The sequence below is a fragment of the Malaclemys terrapin genome, chromosome 2, assembly GCF_027887155.1.
Source record: "Malaclemys terrapin pileata isolate rMalTer1 chromosome 2, rMalTer1.hap1, whole genome shotgun sequence".
In the NCBI taxonomy this organism is placed as follows: domain Eukaryota; kingdom Metazoa; phylum Chordata; order Testudines; family Emydidae; genus Malaclemys; species Malaclemys terrapin.
The window spans coordinates 228,392,572-228,417,141 of record NC_071506.1 but is presented as its reverse complement, the minus strand read 5'-3'; the positions used below and the strand labels follow the sequence as shown (position 1 = coordinate 228,417,141).

General features: G+C 43.7%; 1 protein-coding gene across 2 annotated transcripts in view; it reads left to right on the top strand.

Annotated features, from left to right (window-relative positions):
- Positions 1-24,567, top strand: part of LOC128832660 (dynein axonemal heavy chain 11-like) — a 161,042-nt gene extending 136,475 nt beyond the window's left edge. For both annotated transcript variants that reach the window (XM_054020209.1, XM_054020210.1), the window contains 9 exons: positions 1,200-1,427; positions 2,242-2,433; positions 6,164-6,283; positions 12,263-12,505; positions 16,945-17,127; positions 17,205-17,320; positions 17,910-18,022; positions 19,984-20,124; positions 24,058-24,567. In XM_054020209.1, coding sequence (XP_053876184.1) covers positions 1,200-1,427; positions 2,242-2,433; positions 6,164-6,283; positions 12,263-12,505; positions 16,945-17,127; positions 17,205-17,320; positions 17,910-18,022; positions 19,984-20,124; positions 24,058-24,305 — 1,584 coding nt within the window. In that variant the 3' untranslated portion in view covers positions 24,306-24,567. The remainder of the gene's footprint in view (positions 1-1,199; positions 1,428-2,241; positions 2,434-6,163; positions 6,284-12,262; positions 12,506-16,944; positions 17,128-17,204; positions 17,321-17,909; positions 18,023-19,983; positions 20,125-24,057) is intronic.
- Positions 24,568-24,570: the final 3 nt, after the last annotated feature.

The following is a 24,570-nucleotide window of genomic DNA, read 5'->3' as shown; positions in this document are numbered from 1 at the left end:
GCCTTGCTAAATCAAGGCTTGAAACCTTTAGAGGCTAGTGAAATATCTGCTAATGTAACTGATGTCCTTCTTAGAATCGTTAATTTTTCTGCTTCTGCATCACCATTTAATAGTGCTCATTTAATAGTGAAATGTCATTTGGAGCTGAGTACCTGTTCCTTTTCATGAAACTGACTTAACAGTGTATTTAAAGCTATTTTTAATATGTGTTGTGACAGACCCAGACCAGTGGGATACAGGAGTCTGGTAGAGGGCAAATATACTGGTCACTGGATGAGTAGTTTTCTGTTCCCTGAGTGACCAGAGCAGGGGCTGCACTAGAGTAATCAGGAACCTGCTAGAACCAGTTAAGACAGGCAGGCTAATTAGGACACCTGGAGCCAATTAAGAAGAAGCTGCTAGAATCAATTAAGGCAGGCTAATCAGGGCACCTGGGTTTTATAAGGAGCTCGCTTCAGTTTGTGGTGCGAGTGTGAGGAGCTGGGAGCAAGAGGCGCAAGGAGCTGAGAGTGAGAGGGTGTGCTGCTGGAGGACTGAGGAGCACAAGCGTTATCAGACACCAGTAGGAAGGTCCTGTGGTGAGACTAAGGCCTGGTCCCCACTAAGTCCCCACTTCGGACTAAGGTACGCAAATTCAGCTACGTTAATAATGTAGCTGAATTCGAAGTACCTTAGTCCGAACTTACCGCGGTCCAGACACGGCAGGAAGGCTCCCCCGTCGATGCCGCGTACTCCTCTCGGCGAGCTGGAGTACCGGCGCCGACTGCGAGCACTTCCGGGATCGATCCGGGATCGATTTATCGCGTCTTAACCAGACGCGATAAATCGATCCCAGAACATCGATTGCCTGCCGCCGGACCCTCCGGTAAGTGAAGACAAGTTGTAGCTGTCATGCAGCTGTTACAGGAGTCACTATAGACAGCTGCAGTCCACAGGGCCCTGGGCTGGAACCCGGAGTAGAGGGCGGGCCCGGGTTCCCCCCAAACCTCCCAATTGACCTGGATTGTGGGTTCTTCCAGAGGGGAAGGTCTCTGGGCTGTTCCCCAACCCACATGGTGAATCTCTGGGGCAAGAAAATCCGCCAATAAGCGCAGGACCTACCAAGATAGAGGAGGAACTTTGTCACACTGTGTATACTTTACTTCTGAAATAATAAACCTATTCTTATCTCACAATGACTGTTCCATGTTTTCCAACAGAATGTTCATCTAGTAGCCAAGTGGTTGGGGACCTTAGAGAAACTCCTTGAACAATACAGCAAAGGAAGCCACTCTGATTTCCGAGTCTTTATTAGTGCTGAACCAGCTCCAACCCCAGAAGAACACATCATCCCTCAAGGAATTCTAGAAAACTCAATTAAAATTACCAGTGAACCCCCTACTGGGGTGCTAGCTAATTTGCATGCTGCCCTCTACAACTTTGACCAGGTAAGAACCACATTTACATAATCTATGGGTTTGGGCTTTTTAATTACTACAAACTTTTGTAAATAACTGGTCTACCAGGGCTGGGAGCTTGTTGCTGGGGTCACAGTATCCATTCCATATGAAAACAAAGGTCACAGAAGGCTAACCAGCTCTGCCCTATCCTGCCTCCTTGTAATCAATTTCCCATCATCATGGAGCAAAGTGCTTCAGATACTATCCCTGATTGTATTTCCCAGTATTGGGTAATGGAGCAGTATAGGGTTAACCAACACAATGCTTTCCTTTTGTCAGTCAGGGAAGCAGCACATCAGACATGTAGCTGTATTGGCCACCTCAACATCAGAGAAATGTCGTGGCCCAGCATTTGATACTCTGCCTCCCAACTAGTGATCTAAGAGTGCCATGTCAGCTCCCCCTTTCCTACCATGATGTCTTCCAACCCGTGACAGTTCCCCCACCGCTGCAAATTCCTGCCACTGCCTGTTAAATATACGGTAATAAAAATCATATATAAAAAAAACTTATTTAATTTCTGTAGTCTAATTGGGTTAAATCCTATTAAATTCTATAGGCCTCTTCCATAAGGGCAGTACAGTGCTCCTTCTTATATAAAAAGATAAATTATCTGGTCAACAATTCTGTTTAACTATAATAAAAAGTATATAGAGTGAAAAATACTTAGGCTCCAATCTTGCAAACACCGCTCCATTTGCTTAACTTCAAATGTGTGAGTAGTCCCATTGGCCCAAGTAAGGCAACTACGCCTATAACGTAATGGTCATTGAATAAAAACATTGCTTTTCTTCTTTGGCAGGATACACTTGAATTGTGCTCCAGGGAGACGGAGTTTAAAAGCATACTCTTTTCTCTGTGCTATTTTCATACTTGTGTGTCTGGGAGGCTCAAGTTTGGACCGCAAGGCTGGAATCGAAGATATCCTTTCAATACTGGAGATCTCACCATTTGTGTCAATGTCCTCTACAACTATTTAGAGGCACACACTAAAGTAAGAATTAGTGGTCAAGTAACCTCTTACCAAGATTATTCTGAATCTGTCAGTCTTGGATACTGAAGGAGTGGGACATAATTTCTCTGTGCACCTGTTATTAAAATAGCTTACATTATATGCATCTATTGCTGAGTATGAAAATATACCAGATCAAAGGTTTTTCAGTAGTGGATGCTTGAACTTCATAATATAGGTCAAACCAGTTCCACATCAGCAGCTTAGCGCAAAAAAAAAAAAAAAATGTCCTTCATTATGTTAACAAAAACAGTGGTTTACATGTGCATATATGCCAAATTCATTAGGCAGGTAATGAAGCATTTGCACAAATGTAATTACATACAGCAATTCTGACAGTTCATAACACTGCATTAATAATCACTACAATTAGTTCTGATGATGGAAGCAATTTACAACACGTCACATGTATAAATAATGGTGCATTTCCTGCATGTGTCATTATTATGTATTAAGGATACCACCTTGTTGTGACTTTCTCTGTAATGTTCCCCCGAGTGGAAGTTAAGGGTAGGTGAGTGATTTTATTTCTAAGCGACAGCATATTTTACAGTTGTGTGGTTTAAATACTCGGTTAGTGTAATTTTTTAAGTTCTGTAAATCCAAAGCCTGAATAATAGCAATGATTATTCAGCATTTAATGGGGTAGATAGTAAGTAGGTCCTCTGATACCACCTTTTTCAATAGCTTAGACATTTCAGAGATCAGCAGAGGGTTTTTAAAAAAAATATGTGACATGTTACCTTCAATGACATACATTTACTTGTGTGTCCCGGTTTGTAGTCATTACATGTATTTGTTCTTGTTTTCCTTTTTTTCTTTTCACTGATGCTTTTTGCTAATAGGACATGAAATTGAATTCCCTTCATTTGGTATTTAGTGTCACATTTGAAATCATTGCTTAATTTTATAGTGATGATTTAACAATGGTTCTCATTTAGAAAATGACTCTGTAAAATCAGCTTATTCTAACCCTTATTTTTCTTTACTGACAAATCTCCTTTTCTCTTTAGGCTCTGTTCTTAAAATAACTACTCATAAGCTTAATAAGTAGCTACTAGTAGCTGAAAGCCATGCTATCGTATAGGTATAATTTATAAAGTCATGTGTGTGTTTAAAAAAAAATTAAAAAGAAGCCAAAAATGGCTGAGAATTTAAAAATTGATTGGTAACAGACCACAAATCTCAGCAATGTTTGAATCTAATGATATTCTAAACAAAAAGAGCTCTCAACCATACTTCTTTTTGCGTCCATCACTTCACACTGAATCGACAGATGTTGCCAGTTGTGTGGGTGGTTCTATTGATTTGTGTGGATGTCAGTTGGGTGCACAGGTGTGGCAGTTTGGCCAAGTAATCCACCATTTGTTCAGTCTCCCATATATAACCAATTAAACTGTTACATGCAAATTAGCTGTAAAGTAAAGATGGTGATTGGTTGAGTTACTTCTGATCTCATAGTTATCAATGGGCTAGTCTACAATAGAAGTACTACATTGCTACATCTGGTGAAAACACTCTATGCTGATGGGAGAGAGCTGTAGTGTGAAGACAGAGCCAAATCCTGCTCACCTTACACATGGGACTACTTGCGTTAGTAAGTTAGAGCAGCAAGAATTGACCCATGGAGCACAAAGTCAGTGCTGAAGACTGGGAAACAGATTCTCAGCTGGGGTAAAAATTGTCACAGCTTCATTGAAGTCAGTGGTGCTGTGACAATTTACACCAGCAGAGGACCTTATCTTTGGACACTTAATTCTCTTGTGGCTCTTAGCTGACACAACCCAATCCATTTCCCCACGGGTGAAATTCCCTTCGCCCACACAAAGCCCAAGTATATGAGCTCTCTGCAAGTGGAATTCAGAGTGGTTGTGGAAACAAAATCAATGCAGGGCCCAGCTACACGGCTGCTGTTCAACCCACTCCTTCACCCACCACACTTGTTTTTCAAGTATATGGGATAGAACAGTGACCAGCTGTGTAGAGTATTGGGGCCATTTGATCCTTCCACTATGTGGCCTTCTGTACCAGTATATATGAGACCTTTCCTGTGGCATGCAATTGTATTGGCGCCCCTGTGCAGCTGCTCAGTAGGTAAACTCCTCCTACAGCATAGCCCCTGTGCAGAACTTGAGTAGTGTGGAGGTTGAATTTCAGTCTCCATGAACACATCAGGCTAATTTCCTACAGTGTACAATGTTAATTATGCAGACCTGTTATCCAAAAAGCCCTTTTATCCAAAACAGAAAACATGTCCCTGATCTCTCGTGATTACACTGAAATTTCTCTCTCAAATCAGAAGCCTTGATTATCTAAACATTGTCAGTGTCCCCCATGACATGTGGCTAATTGAGGTTATACTGAATTAGAATATTGCTATACTCTTCTAAGATACACACACTTTGAACAAGGTTATCCGGCACAAAGAGAAAAGGCAATTTCCTTACCAACAAATACCAGTGTATTGAAATAAATATATAGTAGATTGAGGAATGTATTAGTTACATTTTTATAGCCAATAAGGAGAAAAACTTGTTTAATTGTGAGTTTATTCTTTTTTATTCTGAATCAAAAGTTGTTAATATTTTTCTTAGAGATGTGCTGTTCAGCCTTTCCTGAGACAGTATGTAGCATAGTTTATTACATTCTGGTGACTCCTTTCTCTTTTTCATTCAGTTCAAACCAGTTTAAAAGGAAGGTGCAATAAGACTTTCACTTATTCAAATTCAAATAAACTTGTAGCAAGCACACTGGAATAGCTGTAGCTATTTTACTTGTTCAGTTCTGTCACATCATGCAACATACAAAGCCTATAATTAAGTTTTTATTTGAACTGTTAGGAGGCAAATACTGCCCCTGAGGGTGTAAAGGTTTCTGTCTGGAAAGGCTTCATCACAAACTGGCATATCAAGGATAGCAAAGAGAGGCTTTGAATCTTGCTAAGCCAAATTAAAAAAAAAAAAAAAAAAGACAGTGGTTTCTTCAGTAAAATATGCTACTATCATTAATCAGAAACTGGAGGTATGGCACTCTGACCATAACTGCAATTAACATAACCCTCAAGCGATTTGGTAGTGATGGCATAAATATTAATTCAATTTTTACTGAAATTCTTGAATGCATCCCAAATTCAAACAATATAGACTTTCACTTCCTCAGCATTTTCTAGAGAAGAGATATAAAAAACTACAATCAGATATAAGTTTTTGTTTTCCCCCTTAAAACAGACATAGTAGTTAGTAGGTTTCCTTCCAGTTGCTCATAAGGACTATGTTTTCAAAGGTCTGGATAGGGAAATACATATATTCGTCAATTAGTTATGTTCTCTTACCTCATGCAGTGTTTTGAAAAGGTACTTTGCTCCTTAAAAGATTTTTATAAGGGCTAGGATAAAAATCATGACTTATGACTCAATTGATATTGGTTTGCACAATTGGTGATTTTTAACTGTAACCTTGATATTTTTTAATCAGCTATTTATATATACACCTGTAACTGGAATTTAAAAAAAAAACCACATTGCAGTATGTTTATTTTCTAAATACAAAATAGTGAGAGCATCTAAAGCATGCAACATCTCGGGAAAGTGTTTTGATTTTCTTTTGTTCTGATGAAGCATTTTTCATGCATTATTATTCTGTGTGACTTTGGTTTGTCCTTTGGAAAGCTGAGTTGTTGTTTGTTTAATTATGCATTCCATTATCTTCGGTAGGTTCCGTGGGAAGATTTGCGTTATCTCTTTGGTGAGATTATGTATGGTGGACACATCACTGATGACTGGGACCGCAAGCTGTGTCATATGTATTTAGAGGAATTCATGAGCCCGGCTATGGTAATTTTTTATATATACATAAAGAGCTCTAATTTTTAAATATTACAAGAAATAAAATATTTTATATTTAGTTTTAATATATTAAACATCATGATGAATATTTCTTCAATGATCTGATTTGCTAAGAGCTGAAGCATTTTGAGGTGACACTCAGCCCCACCCCATCCATACAAAAATCTTGTATATCTGTCTTGGAATAAATGATCCAATTTGTAATGAGTGCAGTACTTCACACACAAAAAATTGTCTGCAAGGCTTTTGTGACTTGGTATATTGCTTACTTAAGTGCTTTTGCGAATACCTGTAGTTTAGCAATATGTATTAAGTGTTTTGTAACAATACTATATAGTGCATAGAGTGGCCAACTGAACTGCATTCTGAACAGTGTATTTAGGTAACGGGTTTGCCTATTCAAAATTAACCCCTCTTTGATGCACTCATGTTTTGAAAACGCTTGGTGGGGTAGAAAAGCTGCACAATTGAAAGATATTTCAGTGTCACCACAGAGTGACACACATACCAGACACCCAAGAACCTACACGTACTTGTCTTATATTTTCTTTTCTTGCTCATGAAAAGCATCAGAGTAGAATGGTTTTCCCTCCTTTTCCAGTGTTTTCAGAATCTGAGAAGCAATAATAGACCGCTTCTCCCTTTCTGCCACTCCTACTGAATTTCTGACTCTTAGCTGCAGCTATAGCAAACCACTCCACACCAACACCAACACCACTAACAGATATATGTAACACAATGTATATTAATCTTAGAAATCTGGAGTTGGACAGCATTGTCCATCCATCTAACGTGCAAAATTTCCAAAAATGTTTCTAAAACCACAGCTTCTGCATCATAAGCAGAGTTAGTTGTTTCAGTTTTGTGAGAGAACATAAAGCATGAAAAATCCTGGATTTACCTAATTTTCTTTCTAGAAATCCCAGTGACTGTGTTAGTATTACTTTACTCTAAATTTCTCTGGCTGCTTCTCTTAAGTTTATTGACTAGTCAAAGAGTGGAGAAATGACTATACTGAAAAGAGTAGTGAACAGATTTTTAAAATGGCCTTTACAATTTTATTATTTTGCCTTGTCCAAACAGCTTATGGGTGGGGGGCAGAGGAGAATTAACATGTAAACCTTGAGCAGATCATTTCTGGAGCTTGGATAACTTAGGGGAAATGCACTTTTCACCCTTGGCACTGCAGTTGAAGTCTGCCTTGAAGGTTCTAAGTGAAATGAGTACGCTTGTGTCTCCTCAATCCCTAATGAGCAGGTTTTCATATGTCAAAAAGCCACACTCCGTTTAATACAATTGGAAGTCACTATTCAGAAGAAGACGCTGGAGTTAGTTACCATGGAGATGGAAGGATAAACACTACTGTACTTCTGACCTCTACAGAGGCTGATTTCTCCAAATGACAGCTGAGGTCATGGGGTTAGTGTGGGAAGCTCATTCCGCTGTTCTTGCTCTGTGTCTAGCCTATGGATAAGTAAAGAATTACTGTTTCCAGCCTAGGCAGTCCATTAACCTTCACAAGCCTGAACTTTCATTCAAATAATTGTAAAATAAATGTAGGTGGTGAAACCTGAGGAGAATCACTGGTATTTGTATGCCCTTTGGAAAGTTTAGGTACCCAACCCTGAGTACAGATCCACTGATGTTTTAAATAATGAGATGATACATTTTCAAGCTTTTGCTGTAATAGGACAATGTTACTCCCCTAAATTACCAGAGGAAACAAGAACTTCTTTATTGACTGGCAGCCAAGTAAACACAAACGGATATGGCAACAAATACATTTAATCAGTGTGGTTATCTTTTTATGTTTAGCTGGAAAAGTGACTTGTCTTTACTTATTGGCACTCCTGGTGAATTCATTAGCTGCAAATTTAATCAATAAGGCAGGATGGAGTGAGTGTTGTACTGAGATTTTGCCTTATGTTGTATGTGGAGGTTGGCATGTGGCCAAAGACAAAGAAGCAATGGGTTCCCACTATAAACCATAGCTTGCAGTGTCCTGTTGTGTGTATAAACCCGGAAAAAATACAGTTAGACCTATTTTAAGTGCCCACCAAAGGGGGCTCCCTGTCGACTCCGGAACTGCAGCTCGCAAGAGGCGGAAGCGGAGTCGATGGGGGAGCGGCAGTGGTCGGCTCGCCACGTCCTCACCGCGGTGTAGCTGAAGTTGCGTATCTTAGGTTGATACCCCCCTACCCAGTGTAGACCAGGGCAAAGAGACTAGACAATATAGACTAACTAAGAGAAGTGGCCTTTAACTGAAGGTAAAATAGAATTTTACTGGAAACCTTAGGGCTATTTTAAAGTGTTATCTTGAGATGATCATTGTAGGTGAGGTCTGTAGTTAGGGTTGCCAACTTTCCGATTGCAGAAAACCGCATACCCTTTCACTGCCCTTGCCCTGTCCCTTCCCGAGGCTCTGCCCCACCCCTTCTCAGAGGCCCCGCCCCCGCGCACTCTATCCCCCCCTCCCTCCGTTGTGTGCACTCCCCACCCTCGCACACTCCATCATTTTCACCAGGCTGGGCCGGGGGTTGGGGTGCAGGAGGGGGTGAGGGCTCTGGCTGGGGGTGCAGGCTCTGAGGTGGGGCCAGAAATGAGGGCTTCAGAGTGTGGGGGGGGCTTCAGGCTGAGGGAGGGGGATAGGGTGTAAGAGGCAGTATGGACTCTGGGCTGGGGGTGAAGGCTCTGAGGTGAGGCTTAGGGGTTTGGAGTGAGGGTGGGGGTGCTGGCTCTGGAATGGAGTTCGGGTGCGGAAGGGGGCTCACAGCTGGAGTTGGGGTGTGGGAGGGGGTGCAGACTGTAGGAGGGAGTTTGGGTGTGGGAGGGGGCTCAGGGCTGGGGCAGGAAGTTGGAGTGTGGGAGGTGTGTGGGCTCTGGGAGGCGCTTACTTCAGGCGGCTCCCTGAAGTAGCCAGCATTTCCCTCCAGCTCCTAGGCAGAGGAACGGCCAGGCGACTCTGCACACTGCCTTCATCCACAGATGCTGCCCCCACAGCTCCCATTGGCTGCAGTTCCCGGAGGCACTGTGGGGGCAGAACGCAGAGCCCCCGCACAACCGTGCCTCCACCTAGGAGGGGAACTAGGGGTGGCGAGTTATATGGGCCCATGGTGCCCATGCTTCAGGAATATTCAGGGCCTGGGGGCCCAGCTCCATCAATGTTCAGGGCCTAGTCTCTCTCCCAGCCTCGCCTGCTGCCCCTGCATGCCTCCCCGGGAGTTTCTCCCGGCCCTGCCTGCCTCCCCCAGGTGATTTTAAAGGGCCTGGGGACTCCCGGCTGCTGTCACCACCACTGGCAGTGCAGTGGGGCTAAGGCAGCTTCCTGCCCATCCTTGCTCCGCACCACTCCCGGAAGTGCCCGGCATGTTCCTTCAGCCCCGTGTGTGTGTGTGTGTGTGTGTTAGTTACTATGCACTGCCCCCGCCCTGAGGGCTGACTCCACAGCTTCCATTGGCCGGAAACTGTAGCCAGTGCCGTAACGAGGGTGAGGTAAGTGAGGCACTTGCCTCGGGTGTGGAAGATGAGGAGCGCAGAAAGTCTCTCCTTCGGCAGCAATTCGGCGGCAAGTCCTTCCCTCCAAGAGGGACTGAGGGACCCGCCGCTGAATTGCTGCCGGTCGTTGGCAAGGGAGAGGGGCGGCATGTCCGGCTCTTCAGCGGAAATTCGGCGGCGGGTCCCTCAGTCCCTCTCGGAGGGAAGGACCTGCCGCCGAAGAACAGCGGCAATTCGGCGACAGGTCCTTCCCTCCGAGAGGAACCTGTCACCGAAGAGCCGGACATGCTGCCCCTGTCCCTTGCCTCGGGCGCAAAAATCCCTAGTTACGGCTCTGACTGCAGCCAATGGGAGCTGGGGGGCAGTGCCTGTGAGCAGTGGTGTGCGGAGACCTCCCAGCCCCCCCGCCTAGGAGCCGCTGCCAGAGGGCTGTGCCGGTCACTTTTGGGAGCCGCCTGAGGTAAGAGCCTCACCCTCTGCTGCACCCCAATCCTCTGCCCCAGCCCAGAGCCCAACCCCTCAATCATCCCGCACCCAAACTCCCTCCCAGAGCCCAACCCCCACTCCTGCACCCAAACTCCCTCTCAGAGCCTGCCCCAGCCCAGAGCCCGCACCCCTCCTGCACCCAAACTCCCTCCCAGAGCCTTAGGCAGGTGTTGGGAGGGGACAGGACTTGAACCCGTTCTGGGCACCACCAAAAATTATACAAACCTGCCACACCTTGAGCCAGAGGGAAATTCTGTCCGCTTCTGGGAGCCACGTGGGGCCAGGGCAGGCAGGGAGCCTGTCTTAGCCCCGTTGTGCTGCTGACCAGACTTTTAATGGCCCAGTCAGCTGTGCTGACCGGAGCCGCCAAGATCCCTTTTCGACAAGGCATTCCGGTTGAAAACCAGGTGCCTGGCAACCCTATCTGTAGTGCAGGTTCCACAGTAAATGGCTGGCTGTAAGACCAGAATAACTTCTGATTGTCTGTGGCTTGTTCTTGACTTCGCAAAATACCAGAATGCCTTTGAAGTTTAGTGTGGCTATATGGAATAGACCCCACATCAAAATAAGTGGCTGTCTTGAAAAAAGGCTCTTGTAACCAGAAAAAATCTTTCAACAACGATGACACTCCAGACTGGAGTGGAACCATTCTGGCCTGTAACACTGAATTCAAAGGACTCTTTGAAGTCCTTGCAGCTCAGAAATGAGAGTGCAGGAAAGCAAAGAGCTAATGCAATTGTATGTGTGTATTACTGCTTTTATTTTCCCTATGTCATCGCTGCTTGGTAGGCCAGACCATGGACAGCACATCACACCAGTGCACTGAGCTGCACACTGGCCGCATATTCAATTCTAGATCTTTTTATGACCCTGATTCTTATTTTTAAAGTCCTAAAGGGGTAAGGGCCTGCCTACCTCAGAGACAGACTCTCTCTCTCTGCAGCTTGCCATGGCAACTGTGTTCTATAGAGACACTGCAGCTGGTGGAATCCAGGTTCAATCCAGCAATAAGGAACAAGGCTTTCTCAGCTGTGAAACTTATTACATTGACTATCCAGTTGAGGCCAAACCTTGCCACTTTCAGTGTGCAATACAAAACTCCTCTCTCTTTGCAGGACACTTACCAGCTGAGAGGTGGAATGGAGAGTAAACATGGCCTTCCTCTGCATTTCACCTCTTGGATGTTAGGAGCTAGGTGGAACGAAGAGGGCGGAGGCTGTAATGCACACAGAAACCTGACACCTGATGGTGACTAAGCAGGTGATGAGTTGGGATTGCTGCTCCTGTCTGGCTAAATATGGCTCATATCCAGTTATTATGTTACCCTGTCTCTACCACCACCCACTCTGGTGTGCTTTTTTTCTCATGCACCTTGTAATGTCTTGTCTTTCAGGCAGGGGCATACATTTGCTAGATGTCTGTACTGCACCCTGACTTGGCTAGGTTGTAGATGGTATCACAATATAAATATTTGATGATGATGGTAATAAACAATACAATCTTGTGGTTAAGGCACTTGACTGGGACTCAGGAGATCTAGGTTCTATTCCTGCCTCTGCCACAGATATCCTGAGTGATTCTGAGCAAGATACTCCAGCTCATTATGCCACCATTTTCTCACCTATAGAATTGGATAGTAATAATTCCTTATCACTCAGGGCAGTGTTGAGGGGATAAATTCATTCATATTTGCTCTGATGTTACAGTAATGGGGCTGCAGGTGGGTATATAAAATGGCCCTAACACCACATGTCTGAAAGTGAGGGATAGTACAGGCACCTCAATACTATGGTGATGGGAACTTTAGAAATGTGTGTCGTCATTTCATAATTGTAATAAGAATACTTAATAACCATATTTCATTGTGGCAGAAGGTAGTTGGCACTTCTAATGGGCTTCCAGTGAACTTAATTCCTGGCACAATGAAAAAAAATTTTTTTTTTTTTTTAAGAACTGACAGTAACGTTATTCGTTCTCTTTTTGAAGCTTGAAGGAGAACTTGCATTGGCACCAGGTTTCCTAGCACCCCCACATTTGGATTATGCTGGATACCATAAGTACATAGATGAAATGCTTCCAGCTGAAAGCCCAGTGTTATATGGACTCCATCCCAATGCTGAGATCGAATTCTTGACAGTGACATCAGAGAATCTTTTCAGAACTCTCTTGGAAATGCAGCCCAGGAATTTACTTGTAGGAGAGGAATCAGGACAGTCTCCAGAGGAAAAGGTAAGGTGGTGGTTTTTCTTAATCATGTTTCCCATAGGAATGCTTCTCATAGTGCCAGGGGATACCACTAAAAATGGAGCATTTATCATATCACATTATTTCACTGAGAGAGTTAACTTCTGATAATGGGAGATTTACCCAGTTTACCAAGATAAGCTCAGCTATTATAAATAACAACAACAGGTCAAATTTAAACTTGGTGTAACTCAGGGTTGCATCAGGGATGAATTTGGGCCCATAAATAAAATAAGAGAAATGTTTAATTTTTAATGGAAACCACTGATGCCATTATACCTTTGAATGAAAGCTGGGGTGCTAGTGAATAAATCTATCTTCATTTTTTTTTTTTTAAGAGCAAAGAAACACTGACTTAGAAAAACATAATGCTAAGGTTTGTCTGATTCTGGTTTTCTTCCCCTTCCCTGCCATTTTCTATAAATTGTCAGTTAGGAAGCAGGTAACATTTTACCTTGACAGCTACTTCAATTTTTACTTTAAGTGCCTGGTACTGATGTGGTTAAGATCAGGCTTCAATTCCCAGCTCTGAAACAGAGTTCCCATGTGATTCTGAGCAAATCATTTAGGGGAAGATTTTCTGCTGTGTCCAGCTTCCACTGAGTGCAGCCAAGTGGGAGACTGTCAGGAAGGCACTTATGGACCCCTGATTTTTCTGCCATGGCAGTAGTCCCCTAGGGTCTCTATGCCAGCTGGGGATAGCGAGAGCACAGTATGCTTCAGCCAATCCCCCTTGCCCACAGCTCCGTGGAGATGCAGCAAGAAGGTCTAGGAGCCAGAACACCTAGGTCTAAGTTTGCTGGCGACTCTCCCTCATAAGGAGTATCCCTAGCAGGGGACTTGCAGGAAGCTTCTGCTCTCTTTGGGCCACCTAAGTGGTGCAAATAGAACAGATGTGGGGAGAGAATCTGCCCCTCAAACTTTCTGGGCCTCAGTTCCCCATATGTACAACATATATTTAATAATGGGATAGGCGTGCTGAGGGGATAAACCCATAAATCCTTAACTGGCAATCAGATACTGCAATAATGGGGGCCATATAAGCACCTAAATAGAGAAAACTCTTGGTGGTGCTCTATGTGCTGATATATTATGCAGTTCTATTTAGTGTCAGGAATAACCCAGATATATTCATATAGCCAAAATTGCTTCCACTAGAAATAAAATGACTAGTTTTAGGCATGGCAGCAAAGCAGCATGGAGTAGTAACAGAGTACATGCAGAAAGGGGTGAGATTGGTAAGACACATAAACAAGTAATGACAGAGGTGCACCCCAGTATCTTAACTCCTTGACATTAAGAATCGGGGTTTCACAATACAACAGATGAAGACTGATCATGCTGGTTTCAAGATCATGCTGGTTTCACTTCACTGCTGGGCAGAACAGCACCTATGCAATTTTTCAAGATGCCCAGAGTTCTGAGATTCCTAGTAAAGTACCATCAAGTGGCTATTTGGAGGCCTAGAGCAGGGGTGGGGAAACATTTTGGCCTGAGGGCCACTTCTGGGAATGGAAATTGTATGGCGGGCCATGAATGCTCACGAAATTGGGGGTTGGGGTGTGGGAGAGGGCGAGGGCTCCGACTAGAGGTGCAGGCTCTGGGATGGGGCCAGGGATGAGTTCAGGGTGCAGAAGGGAGCTCTGGGCTGGGGCAGGGGGTTGGGGCGTGGGAGGAAGTCAGGGGTGTAGGCTCCAGGTGGCGCTTGCCTCAAGCAGCTCCTGGAAGCAGCGGCATGTCCCCACTCCAGCTCTTACATGGAGGCACGCCAGGCAGCTCTGTGCACTGTCCCTGCAGCTCCCATTGGCCACGGTTCCCGACCAATGGGAGCTGAAGAGCTGGTGCTTGGGGAAGGGGCAGCATGCGGAGCCCCCTGACTGGCCCTATGCATAGGAGCAGAGAGGAGACATGCTGCTGCTTCTGGGAGCCGCGCAGAGTGGGTCAAGCCCCTGACCCCGCTACCCAGCGGGAGCTCGAGAGCTGCATTAAAAGGTCTGATGGGCCAGATGCGGCCCGCAGGCCATAGTTTGCCCACCCTGGCCTAGAATATGCATAATGAGCTGTTGGCCACTAGATCCTTGTGGACTGTTATCCATATCACATAAGGCTACCTCACAATTGGATCTGTTGTTGGAAAGCTCAGCGGTGAAGCCAAGGACTGAACTGGTACGGGAAGTCCTGATTTCAAATCTCAAAAGGTCCCTTATAAAACCAGCTTTCAAATGTGTCATTTTATTATTATAAATTGCATTTAGTTTAGAAGTTGGGGAGGGGAAAAGTGAAACCAGGTTTGTATTACATTTGCTTGTTTAAGATGTAGAAGACAAAATATCTGATCAGATTGTAACGTGTGTGTGTGTGTGTATGTGTGTGTGTGTGTACACATACATGCCAATGTGCATGCATGTGCGCACACGCTCTCTTTCCCTCCTTCTCCCCCACTAATAGATGTAGGGTGTTCACATTTATAAGTGTTCCAGTTTCATCAAGAAAGAAGAAAATCTGCCATCTTCTTCCCCAGAGAGGAACTTGGTACTTAAAGCTCAGCCCAGTGCATTTTGAAATGACTACGTTGTTAAAGTTGAAATGGCATTTCCTGATTTTGACTATAGAGGACTTATGTTCCTTTGATATCCAGCCTGCATTCATACTATTACCATACTCAAAATCTAATTTCCATAAGGAAAAAGCAGATGTTTAACTCAGCCAAATTTGGATGGCACTGTTGATCCCTATAAAGATACAGTAGAATGATGGAGTGGGGATTTATTTGGCAATAAAAAAACCTTTCCCCATTACTGCTTAGCTTCCTGAATTCCTGACAACTAGCAAACTACTGTTAATGAAAGCAACTTGACTGTGATTGTTTTAATGAGTTTGGCGCACACTATTTTCATAATTAACTTAAAATATGACTCTCTGTTCTGTGAAGGCAGCTTCTATCATGTCTGTTCAGGTCATGACCATTACCTAGTCACATACAAATTATAGGGGACATTTGTGAGAACTATGTAATCTTGTATTTGTACTTTCCTATGCAATTCCTTCCTGTGTTTTGCTCCCACATAAAAAGCTGCAGGAGAAAACTTAGATAGAAATCGCTGTACCCAGAGATCTGTTGCATGTCTCTAAGAGTGGACCAATGAGACTATGGCCAGAGCTGGATCAAGACAATTTGGTACCATAGGCACACCACAACATGGCTCCTCCACAGCTCCTTATGGCCCCGCCCCATGTTGGGAGTCTCAGTGGTGGGGAGCATCCCTCCCATTCCAGAAAGGCAGGAACAGCAGTATGGGGCAATTCTTTCCCCCAGAATTGGCAGCAGGGGCTCCCCCTCCTTGGGAACAGCAAGTGTCCTCTCTAAGGCATGGGTGGCAACAATGTGGGGCAGCACTTACCCCATCTGTGTGGGGCATCTAGTGGGGTGGGTGCACCTGCTGTACTCTTCCTTCCCATGCTAGACACACATCCCCTGCTATAGTCATGTTTGCAGAAGGCAAGGCAGGCAGGCAGAGTGAGTTAACACCCTTTGAGATGCCTGAGGCAACCCTCATTTTCTGGGGCTATTGTGTCAGGCTCTACAGCCACAGGCAAATATTGCAACTTTGGTTACACTCCAGTCATGTTTTCAAGCTTGTCTTTGCAACTCTAAGGGCTACAAACATACATATATATTTTAGTGAAACATGAGGTTCTGATGTAGTTGACTCAAAAGCCTGGTTGGGCCTATCTGACTTAAACCAGCCCTGATTATGGGGTGACCTGGGGCTGGAGTACCAGGAGACTATACCTCTCAAGCCATGAGGATCTCTGCCACCTTTACACGTCTTCCACACTCTCCCTGTGCTCCCCCCTCTCCCCCGGTGGACTGGGGAATATGTCTTAGCAACTGATTGCCACCTGTCCACTGTAACTCCTTCTGTCCTGTCCCTTACTTCCCTGCTTTTCTGTGGCCACGCGCCCTCTCCCATGTTGCCAATAGGCCATGGAGATTTTGCAGAGAGGAATGCAACAGTTACGCATAGAGAGATGAGACTGCTCCCTACATCATCTTTTTCCCAGAGGGTTGGACCCTCTGTGGCTGTTCCAGGTTTACTCCTATCTCACCACACAGCATGGGGGCTTTAGGATCTAGTCTTGCAAAATACAGGAGGTTGAACTGGCGAGTCAGGTGCTTTTAGTTTACAAGTCCTTATTTAGTCAATAAGGAATGATCTGCGCTCTTGCCCGATTCCAGGGCTGGGCAATGAAAAATCAATATTAGATTGTCAGCTGTTTGGGGCAGGGGGTGTTTGTCTTGCACAGTGTCTAGCACGTGTGGGGCCATCAGGCACCACTGTAATACAAATAATCTTGGTCTTGTATGTTTAAACATGTGTGAATCCCTAATGCAGCAATTTCTGATCACTCTGTCTGATAAGGTTAAGAATGTCCTGGATGATATTCTGGAGAAACTTCCTGAAGAGTTTAACGTGACAGAAATCATGCAGAAGGCCACTGTTCGGAACCCCTATGTCCTTGTTTGTTTCCAAGAGTGTGAGAGAATGAACCTCCTCATTCAGGCAATACGCAAATCACTTAAACAACTGGACCTTGGTTTGAAGGTAAGAAAAGATAATTTCTTTTACTAAAGAATAACTATTCAGAATTCTTTGACGCCAAATATACTTATTCTTCACAGGGGGAGCTGACATTTTCTCCTGACATGGAAGCGCAGCAGTCAGCATTGCTTTATGATATTGTGCCAGATGCATGGACCAAGCTGGCTTATCCATCCACCTATGGCCTTGCACAATGGTAAGTATGCTTCAGCACTTTACCAAATAACATAACTCGTGTTGTTTAATTCCCGTGGATAATGGTAGTATGGCTCTTTCTCATGTATATAAAATCTGTCGTTTTAATTCAGTTCATTTTCACTCTAGAGACAAAATGAATATTGCTGGAATACTAATCTTTAAATTGTTTCTAAACTTTTCCTTCTATGCTTTCTACAAAGTTGGAATTATACAGTGCAACCAAGAGGGCCTGTCATTTTCAAAAGGAATAATGTCACTGCAGCCCCGACAGACTAATTGGACGGTGTTCCTAATCGCAGATCCACACTAGCCTCAGTCCCTCAGCCCTTTTCATGCTTGGCTCCTTGCACTACTGTCTTTGTGCTTGTCTAGTTTCAGAAAAGAGCTAATCCCACCCTAACCTTGGCCTCTTAAGCTACACATACCTTTTGACTGCTTCAGCCCTACGCTTTCTTCCCACAGAGACAATGCAGAGCTCAGCTGATACACAGCATCTCTGTATTTGATTGAATTTCATCCTTATGAAACTGTCACTGTTGTCCACATGACTATGTCAGCATTGAGATAGCTGCTGCTTCTTGTTTCAGGATTAATGATCTCCTCATGCGGTGTCGAGAACTTGATACCTGGACACAAGATCTTGTGCTCCCTGCAGTGGTGTGGCTTTCTGGATTCTTTAACCCTCAGTCTTTTTTGACTGGTGAGTTAGTAATGGCTAATAACATTTGAAGGGACAGAGTCATATAGTTGCAACTCCAAATTGTAGGTTGAAACAGTTTTTACAAATAGGTTTTATTTTTCACCTAAACATGCCTTTAAGGTGTTAGCAGTGTTTCATGATGATATATTATGCTACTGCATGAGAATGGATGACTGAAATTGACTAGAAACAGACTGGTTTATTTTCAATATTCAAGTTGAAAAGACTTCTAAATTAAGACAAATTAAGATGTTTAAAATGTTCACTTTAACAATCGAATGTGTTCTAGAAGTGTACGATATCATGTTTGTTATTCTTGACACTGCCCTTTGAAAATGTGTTGGTGACCTTGTTTAGTACATCCAGGGCCTTTACTACCTATGTGAGCTACTACCCACGTGCTCCAATCCTATATGGAATACTTCTTACTCATGCAAGTAGTCCCTATTACTCAGTGGCATTAATGGCACGAGTAACAGTTTGCACAATCAGGCATCTGGAAATAGTTTTTTTTTCCCCTCCGTCATAAGTCTTCAGTCTCCAAATCATCATGTTAAAGTCTGGAGGTGAGAAAAGGAAAGAGATCCTGAGTTATATTTTTGGGCTTGATTAAAGAAAAGAGATGTCTTAGACTTAGTTTGCTAATGTAACCATAGCTTTTCCATTTAGTATTCTTTAACCTAAATGTGTTAATGTACCACTCTGTTTCACTCCTTCTGTTCTTGTAAAATATTTTAATAGTGTAAAGGAAGTGAGAAAAAGTCTGGCATTCTTCCCAGTATATGTACTGCTACGGTACGGGATAAAAATCTTCAGCATTAAAGTTTTAAACTGCTCCCTAAGGCCTTGTCTACACTACAGGGAAAGATCGATCTAAGCTACGCAACTTCAGCTACATGAATAATGTAGCTGAAGTCGACGTACTTAGATCTACTTACCGCGGGGTTCACACTCTGCTATGTCGATGGGAGACGCTCTCCCGTCGACTCCCCTTGTGCTTCTCGTTCAGGTGGAGTACTGGAGTTAATGGGAGAGCAATCTGTGGTCAATTTAGCGGGTCTTCACAAGACCCGCTAAATCGACCGCCACACGTCGATCCCCTGGTAAGTGTAGACAAGCCCTTAGTCCCCATGCTTTGCTTTACAACCCACATGCATGATTTCAGAATCTAAAGCAACTACCTAGATCTCTAGAAGCCATTGTCAAGCTTCAGCAGCTTTTCATTCTACCCACTAGTTTGTAAAACCAAATTCCTCTCAGGGACTTGCCACCCCACCAGTCTCAGGTTCCTGACTGCTGGTGTCTCAAAATGTTTAACTCTGCAGAATCCCAAACCCTGTCAATGGACAGTTGGTGATCCACAGGCTGTAGTTTGGAAATCCATGCACTAATGGGGGTTACACAATGAAGAGAGACTTGTAAATATGCTTTAATTCAAATTCTCAGTAGCCAGTAAAAACATTCAACTAGCCATTCACATTAGACCACAGATTCCTAGAGCATAGCTCTGAGGCTTATACAAACACACACCCCTTTCTCTCTCAGCCCCTGTTGATCCAGTTTGCTGTCAGGTATCATGATTTTCATCAGAGCCAGTCAGTAGTATTACTCCTTAGTCATCCAACTCACTGAGTGACACAAGCAATGAATATGTAGCTTCTGCAGTATTCCTAGCTTGGATTACGAATCAGAGAGCAGGCACCTATTTTTGTGCTCAGATGAAAATGTATTTGCTGTGTTGCAAGAGAGCTGATTGGATGCGGTGTTTGGTTTGTTTTTCATTTCTTAAAAGTTCAAAAGCAATTTATACAACTAATTTCTTGCAAACAACTTCCAGAGAGCCCCAATTGTGTAGCTTTAGGCTCTAACAAGCCTGGGCAGGGTGCTGGGGGGAGCAGTTGTGGCATTAAAATTATTGTCTATGGTGAACTGCTCAGAGTAATCTGTTGGCTTTTTCTAAGCTATTATGCAGTGCACGGCCCGCAAGAATGACTGGCCTTTGGATAAGATGTGTCTGACTGTAGATGTTACCAAAAAGGTCAGAGAAGATTATGGCCACCCACCTAGGGAAGGAGCATATATTTGTGGTCTTTATATGGAAGGTAAGACGTCTGTTTAAATTGCTCGATATCATCTGCCTCATAATGACTGATGTTTGTTTGAATTTTTCTGCATGCCTCATGTATACACTCTGCTACTCTAAAGTGGATTACTTTCGCCACATGGAGTTAGATCTAAGTTCACTGGTTAGTTTGGGACTGATGATGGATTTAGTTAGTCCTTAGTTTGTTTAGACCAGGATTCATACATTCAGACATGGCCAGTGTCTCTACTTAATAAACTTACTCTACCATTAACAAAGCATTAAACCTGACTGTATAACAACAGAGCAGCAGCTCCACCACATAGTTAAGAAACACTTCCTGTTTAAAAGACTCCAAGGCTCTTACTTGGATTGTCTTGAAATCAGTGCTTCAGGGGAGTGCAGGGTAGCATTAATGGGGCAAATTTGGTGTCATTTCAGCAAAGGGTTTCTGAAATATGGCTCTTCTAAAAATTAACTGTTTGCAAAATCACCTGGTACTTCTAACACAGGTTTGCCCTCAGGTGTGGGCAAAAAGATCAGTCACTCTTATCCTTCCCAAAATGATCTCAACCACCTGGAATTTCTCTCAGTAAATTCCCTTTGGGGAAGCAATATTGAAAAAGTTATCAGGGTAAAGTTTGAACCTTCAGGTTGGCATGAGCTAAACTGACCTGCCTAAAAGCATGAAATAGGCATGGGCAGCAAGAACAGGGATCTTCTGAAATTAGGAGGTTTTCAGGCTGTTAACCACAGTAACTGCATGGTTTAATGTGTCATGCCTTGGTCATTGAACCTGAGCCTCACCTGTGCACTCCATGTTTGAACCCTACGTTAACAGCTTTCAGAGAACATGGGCTGTGCATGCTGGTTGTACTAGCATTCTGCAGGGGCTCATTTTGGAAGTTTTTACTGAGAGCAAAACTTCTAGTTCAATCGATTTTTAAGTGCTGTAAAATCAACTTTCAGACCCTTTCACTTTAGAAAAGTTGTCAAGGAATGAGCCTTGTTTAACAGACAATGATAGAAGATTGTATCAGGCAGTTATGGTAATGGAATCGTGTTTCCTGCACAATGGAACTGAGCATGATCAAAGGACAGCAAGTCATTAGGTCAAGGGGTTCCTGATACACATGAGCTGTTCATAACATTTTGAGATTCTGATTTTTTGGTGCAGATCTAGGGAATACTTTCCTAGGCTGCTTCTTGCAGTGGAGAAGGGGTTCCAGGATCACTGCCCCTGATGCTTCTAGGATGGAAGTGGGATCAAAGCATTTAGCAAAGGTTTCTGCTCTTCCCCCATAGTACTGAGAGCAGGCATACAATGCAGAAATGGGGGTGAGGAGCTGGGACTAGGCATGTTCAGTGCACTTCACATCTATCTGCAACATGGAAGGCTCAGAGAGATGTGGAAGAGCCCCTTCTTCATGCACCAGAGCCCAGATCTGGATTTCTGCATCTCTACATAGCAGCTGGTACATGCGTTCCTTATAGCCCTGCTAATGGGTAAGAGGGGCTTGAAGCTGCAGGTGTATCAATGCAGGGTGTGTTACGACAATGCAGGGAAGAATGAGGTGGAAAGGAGAGAGTTGTGTTGTGCAGTGAGGGATTCAGCTCTGTCCTCTCCTTTATGCTAAATCCTTTACCCTGAGGATCCTGTGTATAGGCAGGAGTGGGAACTGTGGTGTGCTAGCCAAGGAGATGATGCAGAGGTAGTGAAATGACTAACATGCAGTCAGTATATTCTAGGGCACATGAGGATGCTGAGAAGTTAATCCAAAATGTTATTAAATATTCCAAAACATATAAAGATAACAGTTAACATTTTTGAAAGGGCACAAGGCATACCTTAACTTCAGCTACACTCAATGTAACACAAACTTCTGAATCCCAGGAAATACAGAGTTATGGTACATGCCATTCCAGCAGTATTACCTTAACCTGTGAGTGATGTCCCAACACACATACTAGGTGTTACAGGAGTAGAGAGGTTATTTAACTTTGCATTTGGCACTGGAATAGTGTCCACAATTCAATAAAGATATTGATAAATTGGAGAGAGTTCAAAGAAGAGCTATGAGAATGATTAAAAGATTAGAAAACATGCCTGACCGTGTTGCCTCAAGGGGCTCACTCTATTTAATAAAGAGACTTAAAGGGTGACTTGATCAGTCTATAAATATCTACATGGGGTATAAATATTTAATAATGGACTCTTCAGTCTAGCAGAGAAAGTTATAACATATCCAATAAATGAAAGCTGAAGCTAGAGAAATTCAGAAAGGAACTAAGGTGTAAATTTTTAAACATCAAGATTGGCTTTAGGAATTGTTTTGGGCCAGTTCTGTGTTGTACAGATCTAGACTAATCACAATAGTCCCAATCTGGGAACAGAGCAATGTAGGACAGCGTAGTCCTACAGTCTAACACCTTCTCTTTACGCAGGCAAAACTCTGGTTTATATCAGCTGTCGCGAACAGGTGTTACCTCCCCACTCCCTGGACTACACTCGAACACTAAGCCTAATCCATACAAGCTTGTTCTACCCTCTCTTTCCCTTAAGTCTTAGAGACCCTGGTCATATATATTCCACCACAACTGACAACCTACAGAACTCAACACTTGGAAGGGTACAAAGCACCACAGGGCAACTTTAACTTTGTGGTCATGCACACTCAAGCCTACTGTAGCTCTTAACTGCATGCAGATCTGAGAGATGCAAATATTTTTGTTTCCTATTAAGTTATGTTCCTAAAATGTACAGTAGGCTAAAAGGTCAGTACAAGATGAGCTTTCCTTTGTAAGTCTAATCATTGGTTTATCCTGTCTTGTAGCATGTCTAACATCAGTATGGATTTCTACAAAATTAATGCTCTCCTCAATTTCCTTCTAAACCTTACATCAGTCTCCACCCCAAACTCCACTTCACCTCCAGCATTTATAAGAGTGTTGAATTCAGGAATGATGGGGGTAGTTTGCACGCACAGAAAGTAACAATACTTAGTGGGTTGTTTTTTTTAAGAGTGATGTAAATTTGAAATAGCTTCCTCCTCTTAGGGCCTATTCCTGTGAGCTGCTGCATACCGTCAACTCCCAGTCAAGTTAATTGAGGGCTCTTGACAGCTTGCAGGATCTGGCCTAACAAGTGTGAACACCTGACACAGCAGGTATTAGCTTGCTGAGCTCAACCTTAGTGTGTGGAATAGGGCTGACCTTCACTAGCTACATCATGGTAAAAACTTACCTGGGCCTTTTCTCCACTAAGACTTTACAGCCCACTGGAGTGAGTTGGCTTGCTGTAATCTCTTTGTAAGAACACACCTTTTTCTTCTGTCAGCCTCTCACGCGGTTTGTCTTCACTAACTCCTGTGCAAGTCCATGCCTTGTCTACACCACAACAGAAGAGCCAAGGTCAGCTGGCTTGGACTGCAGGGCTAGTGTAGCCATTTGGGCTCAGGCTGGAGCTGGGGTTCTGAAGCCCTGAGAGAAGGGAAAGTTTTAGAGCCCAGGCTTCAGCCCAAGTGTCTACACTGCTGTGTTAAGCCCTGCAGCCTGAGCCCATGACTTGGGAGTCACAGCTGTGGGGTTTTTATGGTTGTACGCCGAGTACATCCATTTAGATTAGTGTGAGAGGAGAATCCAGCCCTCTTCTAGTTGTAGAAGTATGTGGCATCACATGTTTCCATAAGAATAGACCACAGTCATTTAATCTAAAAGGCAGTGTTCTGGATAGAATGCTAATAGCTACGCTCAAGATTGTATCTCATCACACAATTCTGTGTGCGCAACTGCACCATGGCTCACAGATTACCTGCAGTTTTGCCACGTCTGCTCTATTCTCAGGAAAGGTATCTACTACTAAGCAACTATTAAGTGCAGCATTGCAATGTACAAATGATTCAAGTTTCCATTTTGAGTGCCATTTGGAACTGTCTCTCTGTTTTTGATACAGGAGCACGATGGGACATCCAGTCAGGGCTCATAGCTGAAGCCCAGCTCAAGGATCTGACTCCAGCAATGCCAGTCATCTTTGTAAGAGCTATTCCAATTGATCGACAGGAAACCAAAAACATATATAAATGTCCAGTATATAAAACTAAAACCAGAGGGCCCACATGGGTTTGGACTTTCAATCTGAAGAGCAAGGAGAGGTCAGCTAAGTGGGTACTTGCAGGAGTAGCCTTACTCTTGGCCATTTAATAGTGAGCCGACAGTCACGTGTTGTCACACAGCATGTAGTCAAAAGGAGATAAATGTTTTTCTCACGTTCAGCTGTTATGTACACTTTATCTTGCCCCAATGCACCCTAGTGTGAAGAGTTATATGATGCTCTAATGAATGTTGTACAAATCCTCCACCTGTGTCTGTCTCTATAAACTAGATTTATACCTGTTAATCAACATTTTCCCTCAGAGAGGCAGGTTAAACTCTATATTCATACTGAACCCCCCCCCCCCCCCCCCCA